At 40.4% G+C, this 24,250-nt stretch overlaps 1 protein-coding gene across 1 annotated transcript in view; it reads left to right on the top strand.

Annotated features, from left to right (window-relative positions):
• Positions 1 to 22,716, top strand: part of LOC149256141 (aspartate--tRNA ligase 1, cytoplasmic-like) — a 56,498-nt gene extending 33,782 nt beyond the window's left edge. Inside the window, exons 7-10 of the mRNA XM_089460672.1 lie at positions 1,250 to 1,329; positions 1,427 to 1,542; positions 21,811 to 21,925; positions 22,075 to 22,716. Coding sequence (XP_089316798.1) covers positions 1,250 to 1,329; positions 1,427 to 1,542; positions 21,811 to 21,925; positions 22,075 to 22,201 — 438 coding nt within the window. The 3' untranslated portion in view covers positions 22,202 to 22,716. The remainder of the gene's footprint in view (positions 1 to 1,249; positions 1,330 to 1,426; positions 1,543 to 21,810; positions 21,926 to 22,074) is intronic.
• The last annotated feature ends 1,534 nt before the right edge of the window (positions 22,717 to 24,250 follow it).

Here is a 24,250-nt window from a genome sequence, read left to right as displayed (position 1 = left end):
TCCTTTCCTTTTGTCTGATTAGAGAATATGACAATACCCATTGCTCATTCTTCATTCTAAATTTTTTCACACTATATGGATTATGGCTCCAATCGAGCCCTTAGATGAGAGGAGTAAAGTAGGCTGGACCCTTTCTTTATAGTTTATAGAGAGACAGGAGCCATAAATCTGTTCAAGTAGTATCTAGTTGTTTCTCAATCACTTAATAAAATCTTTCCCCAATGTTATGTTAACTCAGCGTGCATATCCGGCACTAGAAATACTATATCACAATGAGAACATAAATTGAAAGGCTTCCTATCATGGGTTTTCCTCATAGCTTACAACTCACTGTTTGTGAGTTTTTCCCATCTCCAGTTTCACCATATTGCCAAAATGGGCCCAAAAAAGATGAGAAGCAAAAATGTTATTGTAGTTCTGGAGAAAACTTTTCATGAATGTCAAGTGGAAAATGTTCTTCCCAACCATCTTCTATCAGATTCCTGGATTTTACTAAATGGAGTTCAGAATTTTTCGTTGTAAAGGCTGTGCATGCTAGGCAATCTGCAAGCTTGTTGGTCTTTCTTTGTTCATGGGCATATTTGATGCTCATGAGGTCTTGTATTGTTTCCCTGGTCAAGTCGCATTGGCTTTCTAAATTCCAAGCATTGTGATTGTTGGCTTTCTGTATCTATTTATAATTGTCATGGAGTTTCTTTTTGCTATGATATTCCTGTAACCTATTTTGAGGCAGGGTTTAAGACCACCAATTACAGCTTTGGCATCCATGTGTTTATTTCTATCTATACATATTGTTGCATATAGACAGTTAAGCTTTCCCCTGAATGGTTTCTTAGAACTTCTCCAGCCCTTGGAGTTCTGGATTACCTTTGCTGCACCATCAGAAGCTTTCGTTTAATTTTACCTGCTTGAGGAAGATTCCAATTTTGTTTTCCTATTCCCGAGTATTTGTTAGTTGCTCATTATTACACGGAATGCACAATTTTATTAAATATACCTGATGGACATTATTTTTTTGAAGTTAGCTGTGTTGTGAATAATTCCTCCAATCTGACTTCGACACCTGAATCTATTTCAGTTCTGAGTCACGGTTTTTGATGTTTCACAAAATTTTAATCTTGAAATATTTTTTAAAAGGCTGGATAAGTTACATGTCTCCTTTAATTGATTTCTAGTTTCTCATCTGGAGTTGGCAACTTCTTGATCAACTTGTTACAAGTTTCTTAACCAAAAGTTTTTCCATGGACAGGAAGCTGGAATCGAAGTTGATCCACTTGGTGATTTCAATACGGAAACTGAAAGAAAGTTGGGAAGATTAGTTAGAGAAAAGTAAACCCCCAAAAATTTGCTTTATGTTTTGTGCGTTATTTTTTCTGTTGGTGGTTTGGATAACTGAGTTCCTTGGAAAACTGCATTTTGGACTCAGGTATGACACTGATTTCTATATTCTTCATCGGTACCCTCTTGCTGTGAGACCATTCTATACCATGCCGTGCATAGATGATCCACGCTACAGCAACTCATTTGATGTCTTCATTCGAGGTTCATTCTTATGCATTTTCTTTTAACAGAAGCTTATTTACTCATCATCTATCATCTGATATTGTGTTTGTATATATTTCATTATAAAAGCAATTATATTATGTTTCGAGTTCAAGCAACATTTTTTTATGTTGTAAGGCATTATCTGTTGTCAATTGGTTGTAGCTTGAGTGGTTGGGAGAAATTTGTTATCCTTCACACCTGGTTCAAATCCCGAATGTGACATGTTGAGCTCATAATGAGCACATCCTTCTGATGGCTTCGGGTCTTGTTGTTTGAGAGTCCATTGAGGACTGTATCATGTATATTCTTAATATGGAATATCAAGATATTTCCTAGAAGTTAAAAAAAGCCATCGTCTGTTGTCATGTTCTTGTTTATATACCTACTCGACTAGCTGTTTATTCGCCATATTCATCATGTGGCAACTGGAACCCTAACTAATTTGTATTTTAACAGATAAAATTTACTAATTTGTATTTTAAGTCCTGTATAAAAGAAGTCTTGGCCTCTACGACATACCCAAGGTAAGCCTCATAGCTTCACCATTCTGAAAGGATGTTATGGCGTTATCAATATATAAAATTACTGAGTAGTGAATATGCCTTGATTGTGGTTTTCTTGGATAAGATAGACAAAAATATGTGAATATTCTTTATAGTGCCTCCAATATTTTGTTCCCTAGTTCATTTGATGTTGATTCTGTTGAAGAATGTGCAACTAGGTTTGGTCTTCATAAGTATGAATGCATTTTTGTAAATAATAAAATGAAAAGAAATTATTATTGAAGCATGGGTTTCATGCTCAAGTTATTTTATTTTATAGCTCAAGCACCCATTGAGTGCTTCTAGGGTTTGTCCTAGGTTAAAGAGTCATTGTCATATTTTGAAGACCCTATGGGCACATTGTATCTTGTAAATACAAAATTATTTTGTCTTTAAAGTGTCTAAATACCTCCAAGATCAAGTCAGCCTAAGGAGCTGTCAAGTCGGCCTACATGAAGAGACACGTCTACCCCTTGGAAGAGCCTATATATAGAGAGGAACTCGTCCTCCATTAGACACATTCACTCATCTCATTCTATACGAAGAAGAGGAAGAAAAGAAGTCAAAGAAGAGGGTACGAAGAAGAGGAAGTCGAAGTGCTTGGGCAAGATTTCTTTCTCTTGAGAAGGTCGAAGTTAGGGTTTTTGCGCTGGGACTATCATTAGGTTCGATCTCGGAAGAAGAAGAGAAGGAAAGGCAAGTGAAGGCCTCTTAGGGTGTCTCATTAGCCCTAAGACTCAAGGAAAGGTAAGCGAAGGGAAAAGAAGGCTATTCAAGGGAGATCAAAGTCTCCAAGAGAAGCAACAGTAGTTGCAACAATTCCCGTGAGCTAGAATTTCTGATCTACAGTGGGAGGTCGAGTTGATATTGATCTTGAAGGGTATTTGTCTGAGTCACTAGGTCATGGTATTTGCCAATTGAAGAATCTATAAGAAGAGAAGAGATTTACGAGTTTTCCACTCAAGAGGAGGGGTTTTGGCCTTGGCTTGTAGCCTATATACTTTGTCACTGTTCTTGTTGTTTTGGTAGTTGTTTGATGTATCACACTCTGTAATAATAAGGAACAAAGCTAATAAGTAAAAAGGTAACACAAACAGTTATCAAGTTAAGAGAATTAACCTACTTATTGCCCTATTGAATTCTCAAGATGGTTTCAGAGCTAAGGTCATCTAAGGGCATCATGAAGATCTCCTCTACAGTGAAGAATTTCATCAAGAAGATTTCAAGCCATCTCAAGAAATGCATTAAGGAAGCATGGAATTTCTTATTCTTTACTAAGAAGGTATCAATCAAAGAAAGGGATGAAGGTCTTTTCTCGGCTCTCTCTGGTACATTTCAAGATGAAGACATTTGGGTAATTGATAGTGGTGCATCAAGACACATGATTGGCCACTCCAACTGATTGAAGACCTTATCAAAAGGAAAATCTGCTTATTCAGTGGAACTTGGAGATAACAAGAGCTATCCCGTGAAAGGCATTGGATCAACCTCCATAGAGCTAGAAGATGGAAGCACCATACACCTCAACAACATTCTATTTGTTCCAAGTTTTCATAAGAATTTTCTTTCTATTTCAAGTCTAGAAGATAAGGGTGATAGAATAGCCTTCATTGATGGAAAGGTTGTTGTCTGGGGAAAAGACTCAAATATAAATCAAGCCAACGTCATTGGCATTCGAGAAGGAAGACTCTATAGATTAATATCTTTGGTGGCCCAAATCCTAGTTCACATTGAAATTAGCCCATGTGAACTTTGGCATCAAAGATTTGGTTATCTACATTTCAAAATCCTTCCAACTCTAAGCTCAATAGTAAATGGAATTCCTAATTTTAAGGAAGATCATGAAGGTCTCTGCAAGGGATGTGCATTGCGTAAGAATACCAAGATACCATTTGGAAGCAATGCTTCATGGTCAAAAGAAATCTTGGTTCTCATTCATTCAGATGTATGTGGTCGTATGACTCCTAAATCACTTGGAGGACATCTATATTATGTCACATTTATAGATTACCATTCAAGAAAGACCTGGGTTTACTTAATGAAAACCAACGACGAAGTATTTACAAAATTTCAAGAATTCAATGCTGAAGTAGAGAAGCTTACAGAAAGGAGAATCAAGATACTAAGATTTGATAATGGAGGGAATATACATCCAAAGAGATTATAGCCATTATGTAGGGATTCTGGGATTAAGAAGGAGCTGATAGCCCCATATAATCCCGAACAAAATGGAGTTGCAGCAAGAAAGAATAGATCTAGTGAAGAAAGTGTAAAGGCAATGTTACACAATTAGGATCTACTTAAGTTTTTGTGTGGAGAAGCCACGAAGATAGTTGTCTACATTCAAAATCGAAGTCCCCACAGACCTCTATACAACAAAACTCTGAAAAAAGTGTAGATCATCTCTAGATCTTTGGGTGCATATCCCAAAAGACAAAAGAAAGAAGCTGGAGCCTTCCAGTATGAAGGGTATATTCGTGGGTTTTAGCAACTCATCAAAATCTTATAGGAACTACATGAAAGATGGACATCGCATTGAAGTTAGTCATGATGTCATATTTGATGAGAGCATAGCATTCCAGAAATCAAAGGAACTTTCCATAGACTCTAATGACGAAGAACTTTCGATATTTGAGGAAGAAGTTGACCAAGGGAAAGAAGAATCACACCATGAAGAAGAAGGTCCCAGTGAACCTGTTCAACTTGTGGTCATTTGTGAAACAAGGAAAATACCTAATTGGTTGAGATCTACACTACTTGATGTAGAAGGCCATGGAGCAACGACAAGCTCATTCATGGAAAGCAAGAAACCAAAGAGATATTCTAGGTATGCTGCATACATGACAAAGCTAATAGAAGCAAAACCATCCTCCTTTGAAGAGGCTATAAATCATCGAGAATGGAAGGATGCCATGAATGAAGAATATCAATCTATAATGAGGAATGGAGTCTGGGAGATTGTACCTAGGCTCAAAAACAAATCCGTGGTTACTTCCAAATGTATCTATAAGATCAAACATGCAACTGATGGAAGTGTAGATAAGTATAAAGCAAGATTTGTGGCTAGAGGCTTCTCTCAACTTGAAGGCATCGACTATGAACAAACATTTGCTCCAACATCAAGATATACAACAATTTGATAATTAGTCTCTTTGGCAACATCAATGGGATGGAACATCCACCATATGGATGTCAAGACTGTGTTTCTGAATGGCACAATAGATGAAGAAGTTTACATAGAGCAACCCTTAGGATTCAAAGTCAATGATAGAAAGACATATGTTTACAGATTGAAGAAAGCATTATATGGCCTCAAGCAAGCACCAAGGGCATGGTATGCTAGAATGGATGCATGCCCACAAAGAATAGGCTTCACAAAAAGTTCTGTTGATTTGAACCTTTATATCAAGGTTGTAGATGGATAACCTGTAATTATTCTTCTATATGTAGATGATCTTCTCTTGACTGGTGTAGAAGGACGAATTAAAGAATGTAGGAAGCTTTTGGCAAAAAAATTTGACATGAAAGATCTCGGGCTAATGCATTATTACTTGGGACTAGAACTCTGGCAAGCACATGATGAAGTTTTCTTGGGTCAAGGAAAGTACGTGATCGAGATATTGAAAATATTTGACATGATGGACTACAAACCTATGACTACTCCGATGATCACTAACTTGAAGAGACTAAGAAGTTTCAAATCTAGCCCTGTGGATCCTTCCAAGTATAGGCAACTCATTGGCTCACTGATATACTTGGTGAACACTCGTCTAGACATATGCTTTGCAGTAATGTTCTTAGTTAATTCCAAGTGTAACCAAAGCATGATCATTGGGTGGCAGCAAAACATATTTTGAGATATCTGCAAGGAACCATCCACTACTATCTGAAGTAGGACCGAAGAAATGGTGTCCAACTGATTGGGTATGCAGATTCCTACTGGGGAGGTAGTGAGCAAGATGGAAGGAGCACTACAGGAGGATATTTTAGTTTGGGATCCTCCATGATCTCATGGATGAGCAAAAAGCAAGACACAATTGCTCCAAGTAATGCCGACGCTGAATACGTTGCTGCCAGTGAAGTAAGCAGAGAAGCAATATGGTTGAGGAAGATGCTATCCGACTTGTTTGAAGGATCGATGAACCATATAGTGATATTTTGTGATAACACTGTTGTATATGTTTGTCTGAATATATTAACGAAATCACTTCCAAACAAGAAGCTTGTATACTTAAGAGAAAAGCTTGGTTTGGTTGATACATCCTCCCTAATTGAGAGGGAGAGATAAACACTACATTCTTGTCTTCACTTGGGAAGAAAGAATAGAGGATTGGGTAACCATCTGGCATTCAATACTCTTTAAGAATATGGTAGAGCATTCAGGACAAGAGTAGTCGTGGACCGATATTCTTTAAGGATTAGCTACCCAAAAGAAAAATAGTCCAATGGAAGTTCATACTCTGTGAACACACGGGTGCGGTATGTACCTTGAGAGACAATGCTTTTGGTGTCTATGGATCATCGATCTTGCCATCATTGTGCTCTAATCATGTGGATAGGGCTGTTAGTCAAGGCCTTGCTATGTAACAATGCTGATGAATATGATGGTAAACAGATGGGTTACCAATCTGACTCTTTTTATGAGATCTCTTCAGATTGAGAATGATCATGTACCTCTTATGAATAACTCCCTAGTTAAGAGGGAGTGTTGAATGATGTGTAGCTAGGTTTGGTCTTCATAATTATGAAATGTATTTTTTTAAATAATAAAATGAAAAGAAATTATTACTGAAGCATGGGTTTCATGCTCAAGTTCTTTTATTTTATAGGTCAAGCACCCATTGAGTGCTTTTAGGGTTTGTCCTAGGTTAAAGAGTCATTGTCATATTTTGAAGACCCTATGGGCACATTGTGTGTTGTAAAGAAAAAATTATTTTGTCTTTAAAGTTTTGAAATACCTCCAAGATCAAGTCGGCCTAAGGATTTGTCAAGTTGGCCTACATGAAGAGCCACGTCTACTGCTTGGAAGAGCCTATATATAGAGAGGAATTCGCTCTCCATTAGACACATTCACTCATCTCATTCTATACGAAGAAGAGGAAGAAAGGAAGTCGACGAAGAGGGTACGAAGAAGTCAAAGTACTTGGGATAGATCTCTCTCTCTTGAGAAGGTCAAAGTCAGGGTTTTTGCTCTGGGGCTATCTTTAGGTTCGATCTTGGAAGAAGAGAAGGAAAGGCAAGCGAAGGGAAAAGAAGGCTATTCAAGGGAGATCGAAGTCTCCAAGAGAAGTAGCAACAGTTGTCGTGAGCTAGAATTTTGGATCTACAGTAGGAGGTCGAAATCACTACAGTAGGATGCCGAGTTGATCTTGATCTTGGAGGGTATTTGTTTGAGGCACTTGGTCATGGTATTCGTCAATTGAAGAATCTACAAGAAGATAAGAGATTTACGGGTTTTCCCCTCAAGAGGAGGGGTTTTGGCCCTGGCTTGCAGCCTATATACTATGTCACTGTTCTTATTGTTTTGGTAGTTGTTTGATGTATCAGACTCTGTAATAATAAGGAACAAAGCTAATAAGTAAAAATGTAACACAATCAATTATCAAGTTAAGAGAATTAACCTACTTACTACCCTTTTGAATTCTCATCATGGTTTCAGAGCTAAGGTCATCTAAGGGCATCATGAAGATCTCCTCTACTGTGAAGAAGTTCATCAAGAAGATTACTAGCGATCTCAAGAAAGGCATTAAGGAAGCATGGAATTTCTTATTCTCTACTAAGAAGATATCAATCAAAGAAAGGGATGAAGGTCTTTTCTCGGCTCTCTCTGGTACATTTCAAGATGAAGACGTTTGGGTAATTGATATTGATGCATCAAGACACATGATTGGCCACTCCAACTGATTGAAGACTTTATCAAAAGGAAAATTCACTTAATCAGTGGAACTTGGAGATAACATATTTATCCTGTGAAAGGCATTGGATCAACCTCCATAAAGTTGGAAGATGGAAGCAACATACACCTCAACAACATTCTATTTGTTCTAGGTTTGCATAAGAATTTACTTTCTATTTCAAGTCTAGAAGATAAGGGTGATAGAATAGCCTTCATTGATGGAAAGGTTGTTGTCTGGGGAAAAGACTCAAATATAAATCAAGCCAAGGTCATTGGCATCTGAGAAGGAAGACTCTACAAATTAATATCTTTGGTGGCCCAAGCCCTAGTTCACATTGAAATTAGCCCATGCAAACTTTGGCATTGAAAATTTGGTCATCTACATTTCAAAATCCTTCCAAATCTAAGCTCCATAGTAGATGGAATTCCTAATTTGAAGGAAGATCATGAAGGTGTCTGCAAGGGATGTGCATTGGGTAAGAATACCAAGATACCATTTGGAAGCAGAGCTTCATGGCTAAAAGAAATCTTGGATCTCATTCATTCCGATGTTTGTGGTCATATGACTCCTAAATCACTTGGAGGACATCTATATTATGTCACATTTATAGATGACCATTCAAGAAAGACCTGGGTTTACTTAATGAAAACCAAGGACGAAGTATTTACAAAATTTCAAGAATTCAAAGTTGAATTAGAGAACCTTATAGAAAGGAGAATCAAGATACTAAGATTTGATAATGGAGGAGAATATACATCTAAAGAGATTATAGCATTCTGTAAGGAATCTGGGATTAAGAGAGAGCTGATAGTCCCATATAATCCTGAACAAAATGGAGTTGCAGAAAAAAAAAGAATAGATTCAATGAAGAAAGTGTAAAGGCAATGTTACATGATCAGGATCTACTTAAGTTTTTGCGGGGAGAAGCCAAGAAGATAGTTGTCTACATTCAAAATCGAAGTCCCCACAGATCTCTATACAACAAAACTCCGGAAGAATGTTCAATGGAAAGAGAAAGAAGCCATCTGTAGATCATCTTTGGATCTTTGGGTATCTTGTATATATGCTTATTCCAAAAGACAAAAAAATGAAGTTGGAGCCTTCCGGTATGAAGGGTATATTTGTGGGGTATAGCAACTCATCAAAAGCTTATAGGATCTACATGAAAGAAGTTCTGATATTTGAGTAAGAGGTTGACCAAGGGAAAGAGGAATCACACCTTGAAGAAGAAGGTCCCAGTGAACTTGTTCAACCTGTGGTCATTCCTGAAACAAGGAAAATACCTAATTGGTTGAGATCTACACTACTTGATGCAGAAGGTCATGGAGCAATAACAAGCTCATTCATGGAAAGCAAGAAACCAAAGAGATATTCTAGGTATGCCGCATACATGACAAAGCTAATAGAAGCAAAACCATCCTCCTTTGAAGAGGCTATAAATCATTGAGAATGGAAGGATGCCATGAATGAAGAATATCAATCTATAATGAAGAATGGAGTCTGGGAGATCGTACCTAGGCGCAAAGACAAATCTGTGGTTACTTCTAAATGTATCTATAAGATCAAACATGCAGTTGATGGAAGTTTAGATAAGTATAAAGCAAGTGTTGAAATTGGAAACTAGGGCGAATCTCCATGTGGGTCATCTTATTTATGGCAGCTGATATTTTTTTTGGATCCCTCTCATCGAGAGGTGTAGGATTGATCTAAAGATCATTCGATTCTGATAAGTATTCATGGAGTTATGAATTTATTTGTGTTATAAGGCAATTCGTCAAGTTCAGCCAGCAACCAAATAACCCACACGTGCTCAACGTTTTAGTATAAAAGGAGATGACTTGAGAGTCATTTCACACACACTTCTCTCTTGATTTCTCTCCACTTGTCTTGGGTTTTAGTGTGAGAGAAATCTTGGAGGAAGTGCCCTAAAACGCAAAAGGAAAGGAGGCTTAACAATTAGCCCTAACTGTAGTCATAGCCCTAGCTTCTATGTAGAACCTAATCGCAGTCTAGAAGAAGATCTACGTTGCCCTAATCTAGAGGACGTAGTCAAGTGAGAAGCCCTAACCCTATCAAGGAGGACAACCCTAACGCTAGTATCTACGCAGTCTAGATTTAATGATTGTTTTGTGCATGGTTTTGAGGTGTGTATCTCTATCTATAGGGCCACAGTGAAGGATTGCTACAACAACAGTTGGGAGGTAAAGTTTAGATGGCCGAGAGGCCTAAAAAGGCCATCCTAACCAGGCCGCAGTCATCTCAAAGGGACAACGTGGGGAAGCTTAAGGAGCATTGTGGAGGGCTGTGGTAGGAACAATTGCTGTAGGTGACAATAGATATGTGAAATGTTGATATGCATCCTAAGGAAGCATCGTAGCTATGGAAGAAGCTTGCCAAGGTGGGCTGTAGTCCTCGAGGGACTTGTTTGATGATTGTTAGGTGGAGTTAGGGCTGGCTAGTGCCCTAACCAGATCAATCATGAACAACATATTGGGACATCACAATGCATGGGACAACAAGGCGACTAGTACAATAGTGCAAGTAAATAAGACAACCGAATAGGACAACTAGGCTACATGGTGCTGCTAACTAGTGCAACAAAGTAAATGGGACAGCTGGGCTACATGGTACTGCTAAGATGCATGGGACAACAAGGTACATAGTGCTGCAAAGGCACATAGGACAACAACAAGCATGGTCAACATGGCAAGCATGGTGTAGCATCGCAAGCATGGACATCATTGATAGCAGTGGCAAGCATGGTGCATCATGGTAAGCATGGACATCATGGATAGCAGTGGCAAGCATGCTGCTAGCACATGAAACATGCTGCATGACAACATGGTTCAACAATGACACATGGGAAAACAGTACAACATAAATTTCAACAGTATGACGTGTACAACATGGTCATGAGGTCTTGCATTATGGTGATGGGTGCAACATGGTGAGGTGCATCATGATGATGAGATGCAACACAATGATAGGTGAAGGAGTCACCTTGGAGAATCAATTGAAGCAACATGTATTCAACTGATCTCATGTATCATCTTCTTAGAGATGATCTATGCTCTTATCTAGATAAGTGAAAGTGTTGAATTCTGTTGTAAAGTACTCTCTTTCTTTCTCTTTGCTGAACTATTGAAGAACATATAAGAAGAATTGATCAAGGGTTTCCCCACATTGGGGTTTGTCCCTGGCTAACACCACATCTTGTGTCCTCTTGTCCTGGCTTATCTTCTGCGATTTATGTTTCTGTTCTATCTGCAGTTTACTTTAATGCTGATATGATTGCTAATCTGGAAAAGATATTGAGCTAACTATGAAAATTGAAATATATTGCTCTAAGCATAGAACATACCTAAAATTAACAACCAGATTTGTGGCTAGAGGCTTCTCTCAACTTGAAGGCATCAACTATGAAGAGATATTTGCTCCAAGTTTTCTTGGGTCAAGGACAATATGTGATCGAGATACTGAAAAGATTTGACATGATGGATTGCAAACTACCCTGATGATCACTAACTTGAAGAGACTAAGAAGTTCTGAATCTAGTCCTGTGGATCCTTCCAAGTATAGGCAACTCATTGGCTCACTGATGTACTTGGTGAGCACTCGTCCAAACTTATGCTTTGCAGTAGTGTTCTTAGTGAATTCCAAGTGGAACCGAAGCATTATCATTGGGTGGAAGCAAAACATATTTTGAGATATCTGCAAGGAACCATCCAGTACTATTTGAAGTAGGACCGAAGAAATGATGTCCAACTGATTGGGTATACAGATTCCTACTGGGGAGGTAGTGAGCAAGATGGAAGGAGCACTAGATGAGGATGTTTTAGTTTGGGATCCTCCATGGTCTCATGGATGAGCAGAAAGAAAGACACAATTGCATTAAGTAGTGCTGAAGCTGAATACGTTGCAACCTGTGAAGTAAGCAGAGAAGCAATATGGTTGAGGAAGCTGCTATCTGCCTTGTTTGAAGGACCGATGAACCCTACAGTGATTTTTTGTGATAACACCAGTTGTATATGTTTGTTTAGAGATCTAGTGTTTCATGGGAAGACAATGAATATAAATGACAAGTATCACTATATTCGGGAGCTAGTACAAATTGGTGTGTTACAGCGACAATATATCTCCACTGATGAGTAGGTATCTAACATATTGACGAAATCACTTCCGAACAAGAAGCTTGTATACTTAAGAGAAAAGCTTGGTTTGGTTGATATATCCTCCCTAATTGAGAGGGAGAGATAGACTACATTCATGTCTTCACTTGGGAAGAAAGAATAGAGGATTGGGTAACCATCTGGCATTCGACACTCTTTAAGAATGTGGTAGGGCCATTAGGACAAGAGTATTCGTGGACCGATATTCTTTGAGGATTAGCTACCCAATAGAAGAATAGTCCAATGGAAGATCATACTCTGTGAACACCTAGGTCGAGTATGTACCTTGAGAGAATGATTTTGGTGTCTATGGATCATTGGTCTCGCCAACATTGTGCTCTAATCATGTGGATAGAGTTGTTAGTCAAGGCCTTGCTATGTAACAATGTTGATGAATATGATGCTAAACAGATGGGTTACCAATCCGACTCTTTTTATGAGATCTCTTCAGATTGAGAATGACCATGTACCTCTTATGAATGCCTCCCTTGTTAAGAGGGAGTGTTGAATAATTTGTTACTAGGTTTGGTCTTCATAAGTATGAAATGTATTTTTGTAAATAATAAAATGAAAAGAAATTATTGTTGAAGCATGGGTTTCATGATCAAGTTCTTTTATTTTATAGGTCAAGCACCCATTGAGTGCTTCTAGGGTTTGTCCTAGGTTAAAGAGTCATTGTCATATTTTGAAGCCCCTATATTTTGTAAAGAAAAATTTATTTTGTCTTTAAAGTGTCGAAATACCTCCAAGATCAAGTCGACCTAAGTAGCTATCAAGTCGGCTGATCCAGGTGGATATTGGTGGCCACCTGCCAAGTCCACCTGGACCCCCACCATTGTCTTTCTCAGCATTTTCAGTTTCCTTAATTGTAGCACAACTTACTATTTTTAGCAATTTTTCGGGTCCTGAACTTCTGGAGCCGTTTTGAGGCCCTAAACGACGTTTTTTGGGAAATCTGGGGGCAACATGGGTCCATGGACCGATGTTGCCCTTCCCAAAGTGGTAGTGCTCGAATAGATCTTTCTAACGAGCTATTGTACGCGTCAAACAGAGATCGTATGCCAAAGTTACGACCCCGGGAAGTTGATGTACCAATTTACCCAAACGGGGCCCACAGTTTGGCGTTTCATCTCCTAGGGTTAGGTTTTGGAATGTTAAGGGTTGTCCATTGTTTCTCAACAATAAATAGGCCTTCGAGCCTCATTGTAACTCAGTTCAGAGGCATGTAGCCATCACATCTCTTCTCAGAGATAAGCTACCATCGCCCTAGCTAGTTTATTGCCATTTCTGTTTGTAAGCATATTTCAGTATTTTCCATTAATGAAATGAAGTATTATTTCCGCTGCATCTTTGTGTATATGGTTATCTCTGTAATTTGTTGCGTTCCTGTTTAAATCCGGATCAGTGGTATCAGAGCGGTCTGCTTTTTCTCTGTTTTTCTTTGCATGTCCCCAACAAGGTCGGGATATAAGGAGTTAGGGCTTGAACCCTTGCAAGACCAGCCTCGCAAATCCCGACGGCCTCCCATGGCGGACGAGAAGAAAGACGAGGGGGCAGGAGATCCCATCAAAATCTTGCTCGAAGAAGCGCTCGAGCGACAACGGAACGCGATGATGGACAGCTTTGCGCAGATCCTTCAGCGGCTACCCAGAAGCGGCGCATCGGCTTCCAGTAGCTCCTCTGGAAACGCCACACCCTTTAAGGTACAAGTTAATTTTGAAATCCCCATATTCGAGGGTCAGATAGACGCCGATGCCGTAGATAAATGGTTAAATCTGCTAGAGGGTTATTTTTCTGTTCATGAATTTTCGAGTCGAGAAAAGATTGTTTTTGCTCTTCTCAAAGCAGCCCCCCACGTCAAGGACTGGTGGGAAACCTACTGCGAGCAGAAGGATGAAAGTACTGGCTCACTATTTTCAGCCGCACCCACCTGGGATTCGTTCCGGGATGCCATCAAGGAGCAGTACTACCCTGTCGGAAGCTATGAGGATGAATACATAAAGTGGACCACGCTGCGGCAGGGAAGGGACCAAGACGTGCCGAAGTTCACCAATCTTTTCCATACCCTTCGCACAAAGTTGGGTATCAAGGATTCGGAGCAACATTTGATACTCAAATACCGTGGCTGCCTGCACAAGTACATCCAGAAAGAAATACAGTTCTTAAACATCCCCTCGCTCGGCACAGCATACCGGTATGCTGTCAAGGTCGAGTAGAAGTTTAAACAAAAGAAGCGAGACTTTGGATCTGCGAATCCAAAGCAGGGGAAAGGTGCCCCTAAACCACAGAACAAAGGACAAAGCCAAGGCGGGACAACCCAAGACAACCAGCCGAAGCTGCAAGCAAAGAGCAACGCCGCGAAGCCGAGAAAGGACACTGGAAAATGGTGCGAGTTCCATAAGAGCTCCACTCACAACACAAGTGAGTGTCGGGCCAAGCAGTCACTGGTGGCTGAGCTAAAGGTTTCAGAATCAGATGCATGTTCCGACTCTGAGTCAGAACCCGATAAGGGGTATGAAAAAGGGAAGCAGATCATTGATGCGGATCCCAGCGCCACTGTTGCTACCGCAAAGATCCAGAAAAATGAACCCGAAGATCCAGAGGAGGAGGAGCGTCTCTTCCACTCCCAGATGTGGGTAAAGGGCTCCCCGATACAGTTCATTGTTGATAGCGGGAGTCAAAAGAACCTCATTTCGGCAGAGGTCGTGAAGCAGTTGGGCTTACCGACCACAGCACATCCACAACCATACACCATTGGGTGGCTTCACCAAGGGCGAGATCTTTGCGTGAGCCAGCAGTGTCGCCTTCCATACAACATCAAGCCCTTCACGGATGAGGTATTGTGTGACATTGCTCCCCTTGAAGTTTGTGATGTATTACTAGGACAACCATACTTGTGGAAGCGACATGCTGTGTATGAATCAAGGCCCCATGCTGTTATTATTACATTGGGAAATAAGTTGTTCAGGATACCAGAGGTAGCACCACCTGCCGCCATCTCTTTGATTACTGCAAAACAATGCAGTAAGATCATTTCCAAAACCATGAAATTTGTTTTCCTGATGATACGCCCTCAAGGGAAGAAGAAGACAGTGGCCGCGGCCTCCAAACGGGGTTCCTCTGCACGGCAGCTACAGATGGACAAGATTGTGGAGGAGTACGAAGACATCTTCACCTCCCCGGCAGGGGTTCCTCTGCACTGTCAAGTCAAGCACTCCATCGATCTGACCCCAGGTGCGCCGCTACCCAATGGACCAATTTATCGGCGCTTCGTTCTGGAGAACAATGAAATCAAGAGGCAGATTCAGGAGCTCCTGCAGAAAGGTCACATCCGTCCGAGTTCTTCGCCATGTGGGAGCCCGATAGTGTTGGTACAGAAGAAGGATGGGACGTGGAGACTCTGTATTGACTATCGGGCGCTGAACAAGATCACTGTCCGTAATAGGTACCCGATCCCGCGGATTGATGACCTCCTAGACCAACTAAAGGGGGCGAAATATTTCAGCAAGATCGATCTGAAGTCAGGATATCACCAGGTACCAATTGAACCCTCAGATGTGTGGAAGACTGCCTTCAAATCCAAGGAGGGCCTCTTCGAATGGTTGGTCATGCCTTTCGGATTGACGAATGCTCCTGCAACCTTTATGAGGCTAATGGATGACATCTTGCGGCCATTCACCAACTCCTTTGTAGTAGTATACTTGGATGACATTCTGATCTTCAGCCAGAGTTGGGAAGAGCACCTCCACCACATCCGACAGGTTCTCCAAACACTGCGGCAACACAAGCTATGTGCCAATTTGGAGAAATGCACTTTTGGCATGACCGAGGTTCAGTATCTGGGATACATCATTGATGAACAGGGGGTGCATGTCGATCCAGCCAAGGTCCAAGTCATTCGGGATTGGCCCTCTCCAACCACTCTAACAGAGCTCCGCAGCTTTCTAGGTCTTGCCAACTTCTACCGCAGGTTTGTGTTGGGATTTTCTCATATTTCTTGGCCCTTGAGTCAAGTCACCAAGGGCGGGGCGAAAGCAAAATTCTTTTGGTCTGAATCTCAACAGAAGTCATTCAGGGAGTTGAAGGATCGCCTCTGCACGGCACCAGTGCTCGCGTTACCAGATTTACAACAACCATTTGAGGTCGAGACAGATGCCTCTGACTATGCTATTGGGGCAGTCCTTACTCAACATGGACATCCAGTGGCATATCACAGTGAAACACTTTCAGACACAGTCCGGAAGTACCCCACTTATGATAAAGAGATGTATTCCATTGTACAGGCCTGCCGACAATGGAAGCATTACATTTTGGGGAAGGAAACGGTCATCCACACAGACCACCGACCTCTGCAGTTCATACAGACCCAAGGGAAATTGCAGAATGATCGCCATCAGAAGTGGTCTACATACCTGCAACAGTTTCACTTGAATATCAAGTATAAAAAGGGCAGCACCAATAATGTTGCAGATTGCCTCAGTCGACCACCGATCATGGCGCTAACCACCGTGCTCAACTCTTGCGGGCACGAGACTTCTGATTGGCCACTTCTCTACAAAAGCGACCCAGAATTCGGCCACACATACCAGACACTCTTGGAGGGTCGGCAGGTTGCAGATTTTCACCTCCAGGATGCCCTATTATGCCACCTCGGTCACCTCTGTGTTCCTTCAAGCGAGCGTGCCAAGATGATTTGGGAAGCACACTACAGTCGGGCTGCTGGGCATTTCGGGGTCGAGAAAACAGTGGCAGTACTGCAAAACTATTTCTATTGGCCGAATCTTCGACAGGATGTTGGGAAGTACATCCGATCATGTACTGCCTGTGCCATTGCCAAACCGACCATTAAGAAGCAAGGCCTCTATACCCCGTTGCCTACCCCTAGTCGACCTTGGGAATCCATCTCCATGGATTACATGTCAGGCCTTCCTTCCACTAAGCATGGAAATGACTGTGTTTTTGTGGTCGTCGACAGGTTCTCAAAGATGGCCATTATGATGGCCTGCAAGAAGAATATCACAGCAGAAGCCACTGCTAAACTCTTCTTTGAACGAGTGTGGGTGCACTTTGGGATCCCACAGTCTATCATCTCAGATCGGGACAGTCGGTTTCTCAGCACCTTTTGGTCCAGTCTCTGGTCAATGCTGGACACCAAACTCACGAAGTCCACAGCCTTCCATCCTCAAACTGATGGCCAGACAGAGGTTGTCAATAGGATGATTGTGCACATTCTGCGCATGTATAACTCAAAGCATCCACGCACATGGGACGAGAGCCTCCCCTACGTTCAACACAGCTACAACCGAGCTCTTCACAGCTCCACTGGCCATAGCCCTTTTCAGGTGGGTTTGGGATTCCAGCCACTATGCCCCATTGATGTGGCCATGCCACTTGCAGCTACTCACATGAATTCAGCTCATGTCCAGTCCGAAACAGATAAGGCCACCAGCTTCATTGAGCGAATCCAACATATTCGCCAGCAGGTCCATGACATTCTTGAGAAATCAAATGCCAAGTACAAGCAGCGACATGATCAACATCGGGTGCCACACAAGTTTCAGGTGGGCGACAAAGTCTGGTTGCATTTGCAAAAGGAACGCCTTACTGGAGCCTATCGGAAATTGAGACCACTCCGATATGGTCCTTACACCATTACTAAGGCTATGGGAGACAATGCATTTGAGCTCAGCATTCCCCCATTCCTTGGCCTGCACCCAGTATTTAATGTGGACCGCCTTCGGCCATACTTTCCACCATTGCTAGACACATCCGACATTGCAGAACAGCTCAAACCCACAGAATTAAATCCAGATTGCATGGAACAAGCTGCAACTGATCGGATCATGGACACACAGATCAAGAACACTCGCCAACAGAATATCCAACTGTATCGAGTTGTCAAAGCGGGCCAAATCCTTCAGCAGGGCAAGTGGCTCACCAGGGAACAAGTTCAGCAGAAGTTTCCTCATCTCATGGAGGAGCTCAACGCAATGGGGGCCATTGCTTCCTAAGGGGGGAGGAATGATCCAGGTGGATATTGGTGGCCACCTGCCAAGTCCACCTGGACCCCCACCATTGTCTTTCTCAGCATTTTCAGTTTCCTTAATTGTAGCACAACTTACTATTTTTAGCAGTTTTTCGGGTCCTGAACTTCCGGAGCCGTTTTGAGGCCCTAAACGACGTTTTTTGGGAAATCTGGGGGCAACATGGGTCCATGGACCGATGTTGCCCTTTCCAAAGTGGTAGTGCTCGGATAGATCTTTCTAACGAGCTATTGTACGCGTCAAACGGAGATCGTATGCCAAAGTTACGACCCCGGGAAGTTGATGTACCAATTTACCCAAACGGGGCCCACAGTTTGGCGTTTCATCTCCTAGGGTTAGGTTTTGGAATGTTAAGGGTTGTCCATTGTTTCTCAACAATAAATAGGCCTTCGAGCCTCATTGTAACTCAGTTCAGAGGCATGTAGCCATCACATCTCTTCTCAGAGATAAGCTACCATCGCCCTAGCTAGTTTATTGCCATTTCTGTTTGTAAGCATATTTCAGTATTTTCCATTAATGAAATGAAGTATTATTTCCGCTGCATCTTTGTGTATATGGTTATCTCTGTAATTTGTTGCGTTCCTGTTTAAATCCGGATCATCGGCCTACATGAAGGGCCTATATATAGAGAGGAACTCGTCCTCTATTAGACACATTCACTCATCTCATTCTATATGAAGAAGAGGAAGAAAAGAAGTCGAAGAAGAGGGTACGAAGAAGTCGAAGTGCTTGGGCTAGATCTCTCTCCCTTGAGAAGGTCGAAGTTAGGGTTTTTCCGCTGGGACTATCTTTAGGTTCGATCTTGGAAGAACAAGAGAAGCAAATGTAAGCGAAGGTCTCTTAGGGTGTCTCATTAGCCCTAAGAGTCAAGGAAAGGCAAGCAAAGGGAAAAGAAGCTATTCAAGGGAGATCGAAGTCTCCAAGAGAAGCAGCAGTAGTTTCCGTGAGCTAGAATTTTGGATCTATAGTGGGAGGTCAAAGTCACTACAGCAGGAGGCCAAGTTGTTCTTGATCTTGGAGGGTATTTGTTTGAGTCACTAGGTCATGGTATTCATCAATTGAAGAATCTATAAGAAGAGGAGATTTACGGGTTTTCCCCTCAAGAGGAGGGGTTTTTGTCCTGGCTTGCAGCCTATATACTGTGTCACTGTTCTTATTGTTTTGGTAGCTGTTTGATGTATCACATTGTAATAATAAGAAACTAAGCTAATTAATTAAAAGGTAACACAAACAGTTATCAAGTTACGAGAATTAACCTACTTACTGCCCTATTGAATTCTCAACAGATTCTGATACCAAATATGCCTGCTTTGGAAAATAATATTTTCAAATTGAATTTTAGTTTTTAATTGTAGCCTATAGTCTCAATGAAATTCTACTTTCCAAATGTTTGTGGACTCTTGAAAAAAAACACAAACACTTTGAGCTCTCCAAACTCTTTCTTATCTGCAAACCCTCAACCAATGTGAAACCAGCCAAGTTTTCATGATAAACTTGTCAAGTGTACACTTTATAGCACTTCAAACTCTCTCTCATTTGCAGACACTCTCAAGCAATGTGAAGCACCAAAAATTGAAGAATAATGAATAAGACTGTTTATTTTACTTTCAAACCTCTGCCTGCTAAGTTTTCATGATAGACTTGTCAAGTTTGATCAAACCATGGAGCTACTAGGTCAGCTCATTGTGATTGTGAAAATTGTTGATTTTTTACTAAATGTGATTAGTTGAACAAGAGTATTTGACTTGCTTTGGCAAACCCATGAGCCTGGCAGGCCTTGTAAGATGGGAAATGTGTTTTTTCTTAAGCTAACCTTCCTCAGATCTGGAATATAAATTGCTTCGTTTTATCTTGATATGTCAGCTGTTTTGAGTGTTATCACCGAATTCTTGATTTAGTTTGTTTCTGATCTATTCTCATGGTAATTTTGAGGGTTGCATACCTGCTAAATGATTTTGCTCTCAATTTCTGTTATTCTAAGATGCTGTTATTATGTTTTGATGAAGAGATGCATTTAATTATCAAATTTTCAATTTCTGTTGCACTTAATTAGTTATGTACATGTGAAACATCTATAATATTTAAAACTTTTAGGGTAACAATTAAATACATTTTATGCATATAAAATAATCTGCTGCATTGTCAAATTGGGACTCATATGCAGGTTCTTTTTACTAGGATATCTAATCCATAGTTTTAAAAACTGTCTGGTCCATAACCAGTCAAACTGGCCGGTCAGATAGGGCTCGGTAATGAACCAGTAGAAAGTCCTTATTGGAGAACCGGTTTGTACTGGTTAGGTACCAAACCAGCAGTTGTACATAATTGGTACAAACCAGCCCTAACTGGCCGGTTCCAACCTTAACTGGCCAGTCAGATCTCACATGTGGGGGAAGTCCAGGTGATGGTTTTTCAGGTGGTTTTGGAGGAAAGCCTCCCTTCCAAAACAGCCTCCCATTGGCTACAATACCAATCCTCTCCCTCCTAAACCCGAAGCCTAAACAAAAAACATAACTCAACCCTATCAATGTTGGCAAAATGTTAAAATTTGAAACATTTCCTTTATCTTTCCTTTTTATCCTTTTACTTAAACTTTTAGCATTACCATTAATTGTTTCAAGATTTTTGAGAGTGGTTCCAACCTTATCAGACTTCATATGGAGAAAGTAGAATTTCATATCCCACTCAAAACTCAGTAGACTAAACAGTTTTCAGGATATCAGGTTTGGTAGGATTGCAACATTTTCATGGAATTCTATCATGTACGAGGATATGGGATTGACACTTAATCAAAGAGCTTGATGCCCTTTTAATGTACCTTGATGTTGGTGGTGTTGATTGTTGAACTCCTCTGATGTTAGGTGTATTGATTATTGAACTCTCTAGTATGGCCTTAACAAAAATGTACCCTTCCCAAAAATGCAAATAATTGATTATGCATGTTAAGCTTCTTCTACCACATTATAAGGATGAGTAGATGAACCCTCCACTCAAACCAAAATCATTGTTTAGGCATGTTAAGTTTTTCCCATTTCTTACCATATTATAAATTTGAGGAATTTGAGTCTGAAGACTTTGAGCCAGATGATGTTTATGTAGCTCTTGTTGATGATCCCATTTCTAGTAGTAGTGAATCAGTGATGAGTGATCATGTTGATCAATGATTTGTAGTTGGCCAGTGGTCTAGTAGTTTGTAGCATCATTTTTGGACTCTAGAGGCTATTTAGAGCCTCATTGATTATGCTGATATATATTACATTCAGTGCCATTTTGATATATTCACCTTTACATATATAGATGAACAAACTTCGTAGCATTATTTTTGGACTCTGGAGGCTATGTAGAGCCTCATTGATTATGCTGATATATATTACATTCAGTGCCAATTTGATATATTCACCTTTACATATATAGATGAACAAGCTTTGCATATTTTGTTTTAATAGGTTGGAAACATGGCTTGAGATTTTTTTAATTTTTTCATAAAAGATTATGTTTTGTTCAAAACTCATTTGATCCGGTTCTGGTTTGAAACCTTGTTAGATAAGTGGGCCAGCTCAAAACCTGGTTCTGGTTTTTAAAACTATAACCTAATCATGTACTGTCATCTCAGGTGAAGAAATCATCTCAGGGGCTCAACGTGTTCATGAGCCAGAGTTTTTAACCAAAAGAGCAAAGGAGTGTGGAATTGATGTTAACACTATCTCAACATATATAGATTCTTTTAGGTTTGTTTATGTTCAGATTGAAACCGCAGATTTTATTCCAAATTTTGATTAAAAATGGATTCTGCTAATGTTCTCAAATTCGTTAAGAGCCAAATTAACTGCATTGCCTCTACATGCCAGCAACTGAAAATTGTTTTTACTTCCTGCAGGTGGGGTGCTGTTCCTCATGGAGGTTTGGGAGTGGGTCTAGAGCGTGTCGTCATGCTGTTTTGTGCCCTAAATAATATTCGTAAAACTTCACTTTTCCCTCGTGATCCACAAAGGCTTGCACCGTGAGAGTTTTAGTCATGGTGTAGTGCCTGACCAAAAGTGACAATATATCAAAGCTGTCCTTTTGCTTCACTGAGTTCGTCTAAGGTCAAGAACAGTCACAAGTAATTTTAAGTCTTGTCGGAAGATTGATTATTATGAATTGAAGTAAAAATGTGTGCCCAGCGAGGGGTTCATATGTTTTAGACTCCTGCCTGTGTATTTAATTTTGAAGCATCCTTCAAGATAGATAACAAGGAGGCTTACAATTTCGTCTATTAATAAAATACTGTGGCAACGACATTAGCATGGTAGTACATCACAACAGTTGAACTAAAGCTGGCCTATTGTTGAAGATTACAATCATGCTTAACATTAAGTCTTCATCTTACTGGTAGTTTCATCTCAATGGCAGATGCGCTGATACATTTTGAATGATCGAGTTGTGACACAATATCTGATAATTGCAAATTGGCATCGTTGGTTTTATATGAAAGAGAACAGTATTATGAATGGAAAGTAACACAGATTTTTGAAGTTCAGATCGCTGCGTCAAACAGTTACTTTATACGAAATGATGCTATCCCTTTCCAAGTTTCATAATCTCTATATATACACTAAGGATTAAATGTTAGTTTATCAGTAGTGATGAATTTGTTGGTTATGGTGATGTGGGATGATGGCATCGTCCCAACTTGGTTGTACTTAAACGGTTACAGTAAGAACTTGCCTCTGTGGGTAGCTATTCTGCCCGCTGAAGTGGCTTCTTCTCTTGCAGAGGCCAAAGATTAACAGAGCCATATTGTCCATTTCTGTTTCTGTGGTTCTAAAATTTATTTTATTATTTTCTTTTGATGACAAAGAGATAAACACTTCTTGAAAAGCTATGGGTCTAATTTGGTGAAGGATACCGTCCCCTTGAGCTACACTGTTTGGTCATTTTGTGCATGCTCGCTTTCTCAGAGGCAGCTTGTTTTTTATGGAATGATTAAATGCTTCTATGGGGGTTGATATATGAATTTGAACTTCAGTTGAACAAGATTTTGTCTTTACCTTGTAAGTGCTATCATTTATTGTTGGAATGATAGTTTTCTTCCAATCTAATTTTTTAAAGCTATGAGAGGTTCATTCTTACATTGTACATGTATTCAATGGTTTTGGGAGAATAAAAGAAAGGAGATAACTATTTCACAAATGTTTGATGACTAGGTTTCTTGTTGGTAACATTGTAGCTTCTTATGGGTAGGTATATACAAAGAAGAGATGTGATGAAGAACAACCAAAAGGGAACATTGACAAATAAATGCAATTGTGTTTGTGAGCAATGCTTTTGCCTTTTTTTTTTTATGAATCCAATTGAATGCAACATATCATTTATTTGTCTACAGTTTCTCATTCTATTTTTTAAATCTTGAAATCCTCACTGTTTCATTAGTCATGTTATGTCTCCCTGATAGTGGTGGTATTAAGGCTCTCAAGTGCAACACGTAATATGATTGACATGCTTGCAACTAGAATGGTGAAGGAGAAGGAAAACATGAAAATGAGAGCCAAGCTCTCCACTTGTCTGGATCCCATCCAGGTGTGGCATCCTCACCGCCCTCAACCTCACACTCACCTACCCTCATCATATCGCTTTAAATGTGGGCATTTGGTGGTAGCAGGGTCTCAGTTTGACATTCCCTTTGTTTATAGCTTCCGCCCATCACAGTTTGTTATGGCTTGACTCTCCCAGGGAGGATTGGTCACAAAGTGTAGTGCCTCTGACATAAGAAAGGCACATCACACCCAAGAGTACATGATTTGGTTTTTAATGACTTTGTTAACATGCGTGCCATGAAACACACTTGTCTTTCCCTGGTTTTTGCACATTCAGTCTTTCTCTCCCACCTATTCGATCCCCTCATGTTTTCACCCCTTTATAAATATATGAGCCTTGTCTCAGGGTGGTGGATTTTAAGCATTGTTTGTTTGAAAGTGGAAGGTTTCCAATTGTCGTCGTACCCCTGGATTCCAAGGTGGGAGCTTAAAGCTTTGAAGGAGGGTTTGTCTCTGTATTACCTAGCATCAAAATTT

Source organism: Pinus tabuliformis, chromosome 7 (genome assembly GCF_031772625.1).
Source record: "Pinus tabuliformis cultivar Carrire ecotype Pingquan chromosome 7, CPIR1, whole genome shotgun sequence".
Lineage (NCBI taxonomy): Eukaryota > Viridiplantae > Streptophyta > Pinopsida > Pinales > Pinaceae > Pinus > Pinus tabuliformis.
Note: the sequence above shows the minus strand (reverse complement) of the source record. Positions and strands in the feature narration are given on the sequence as shown.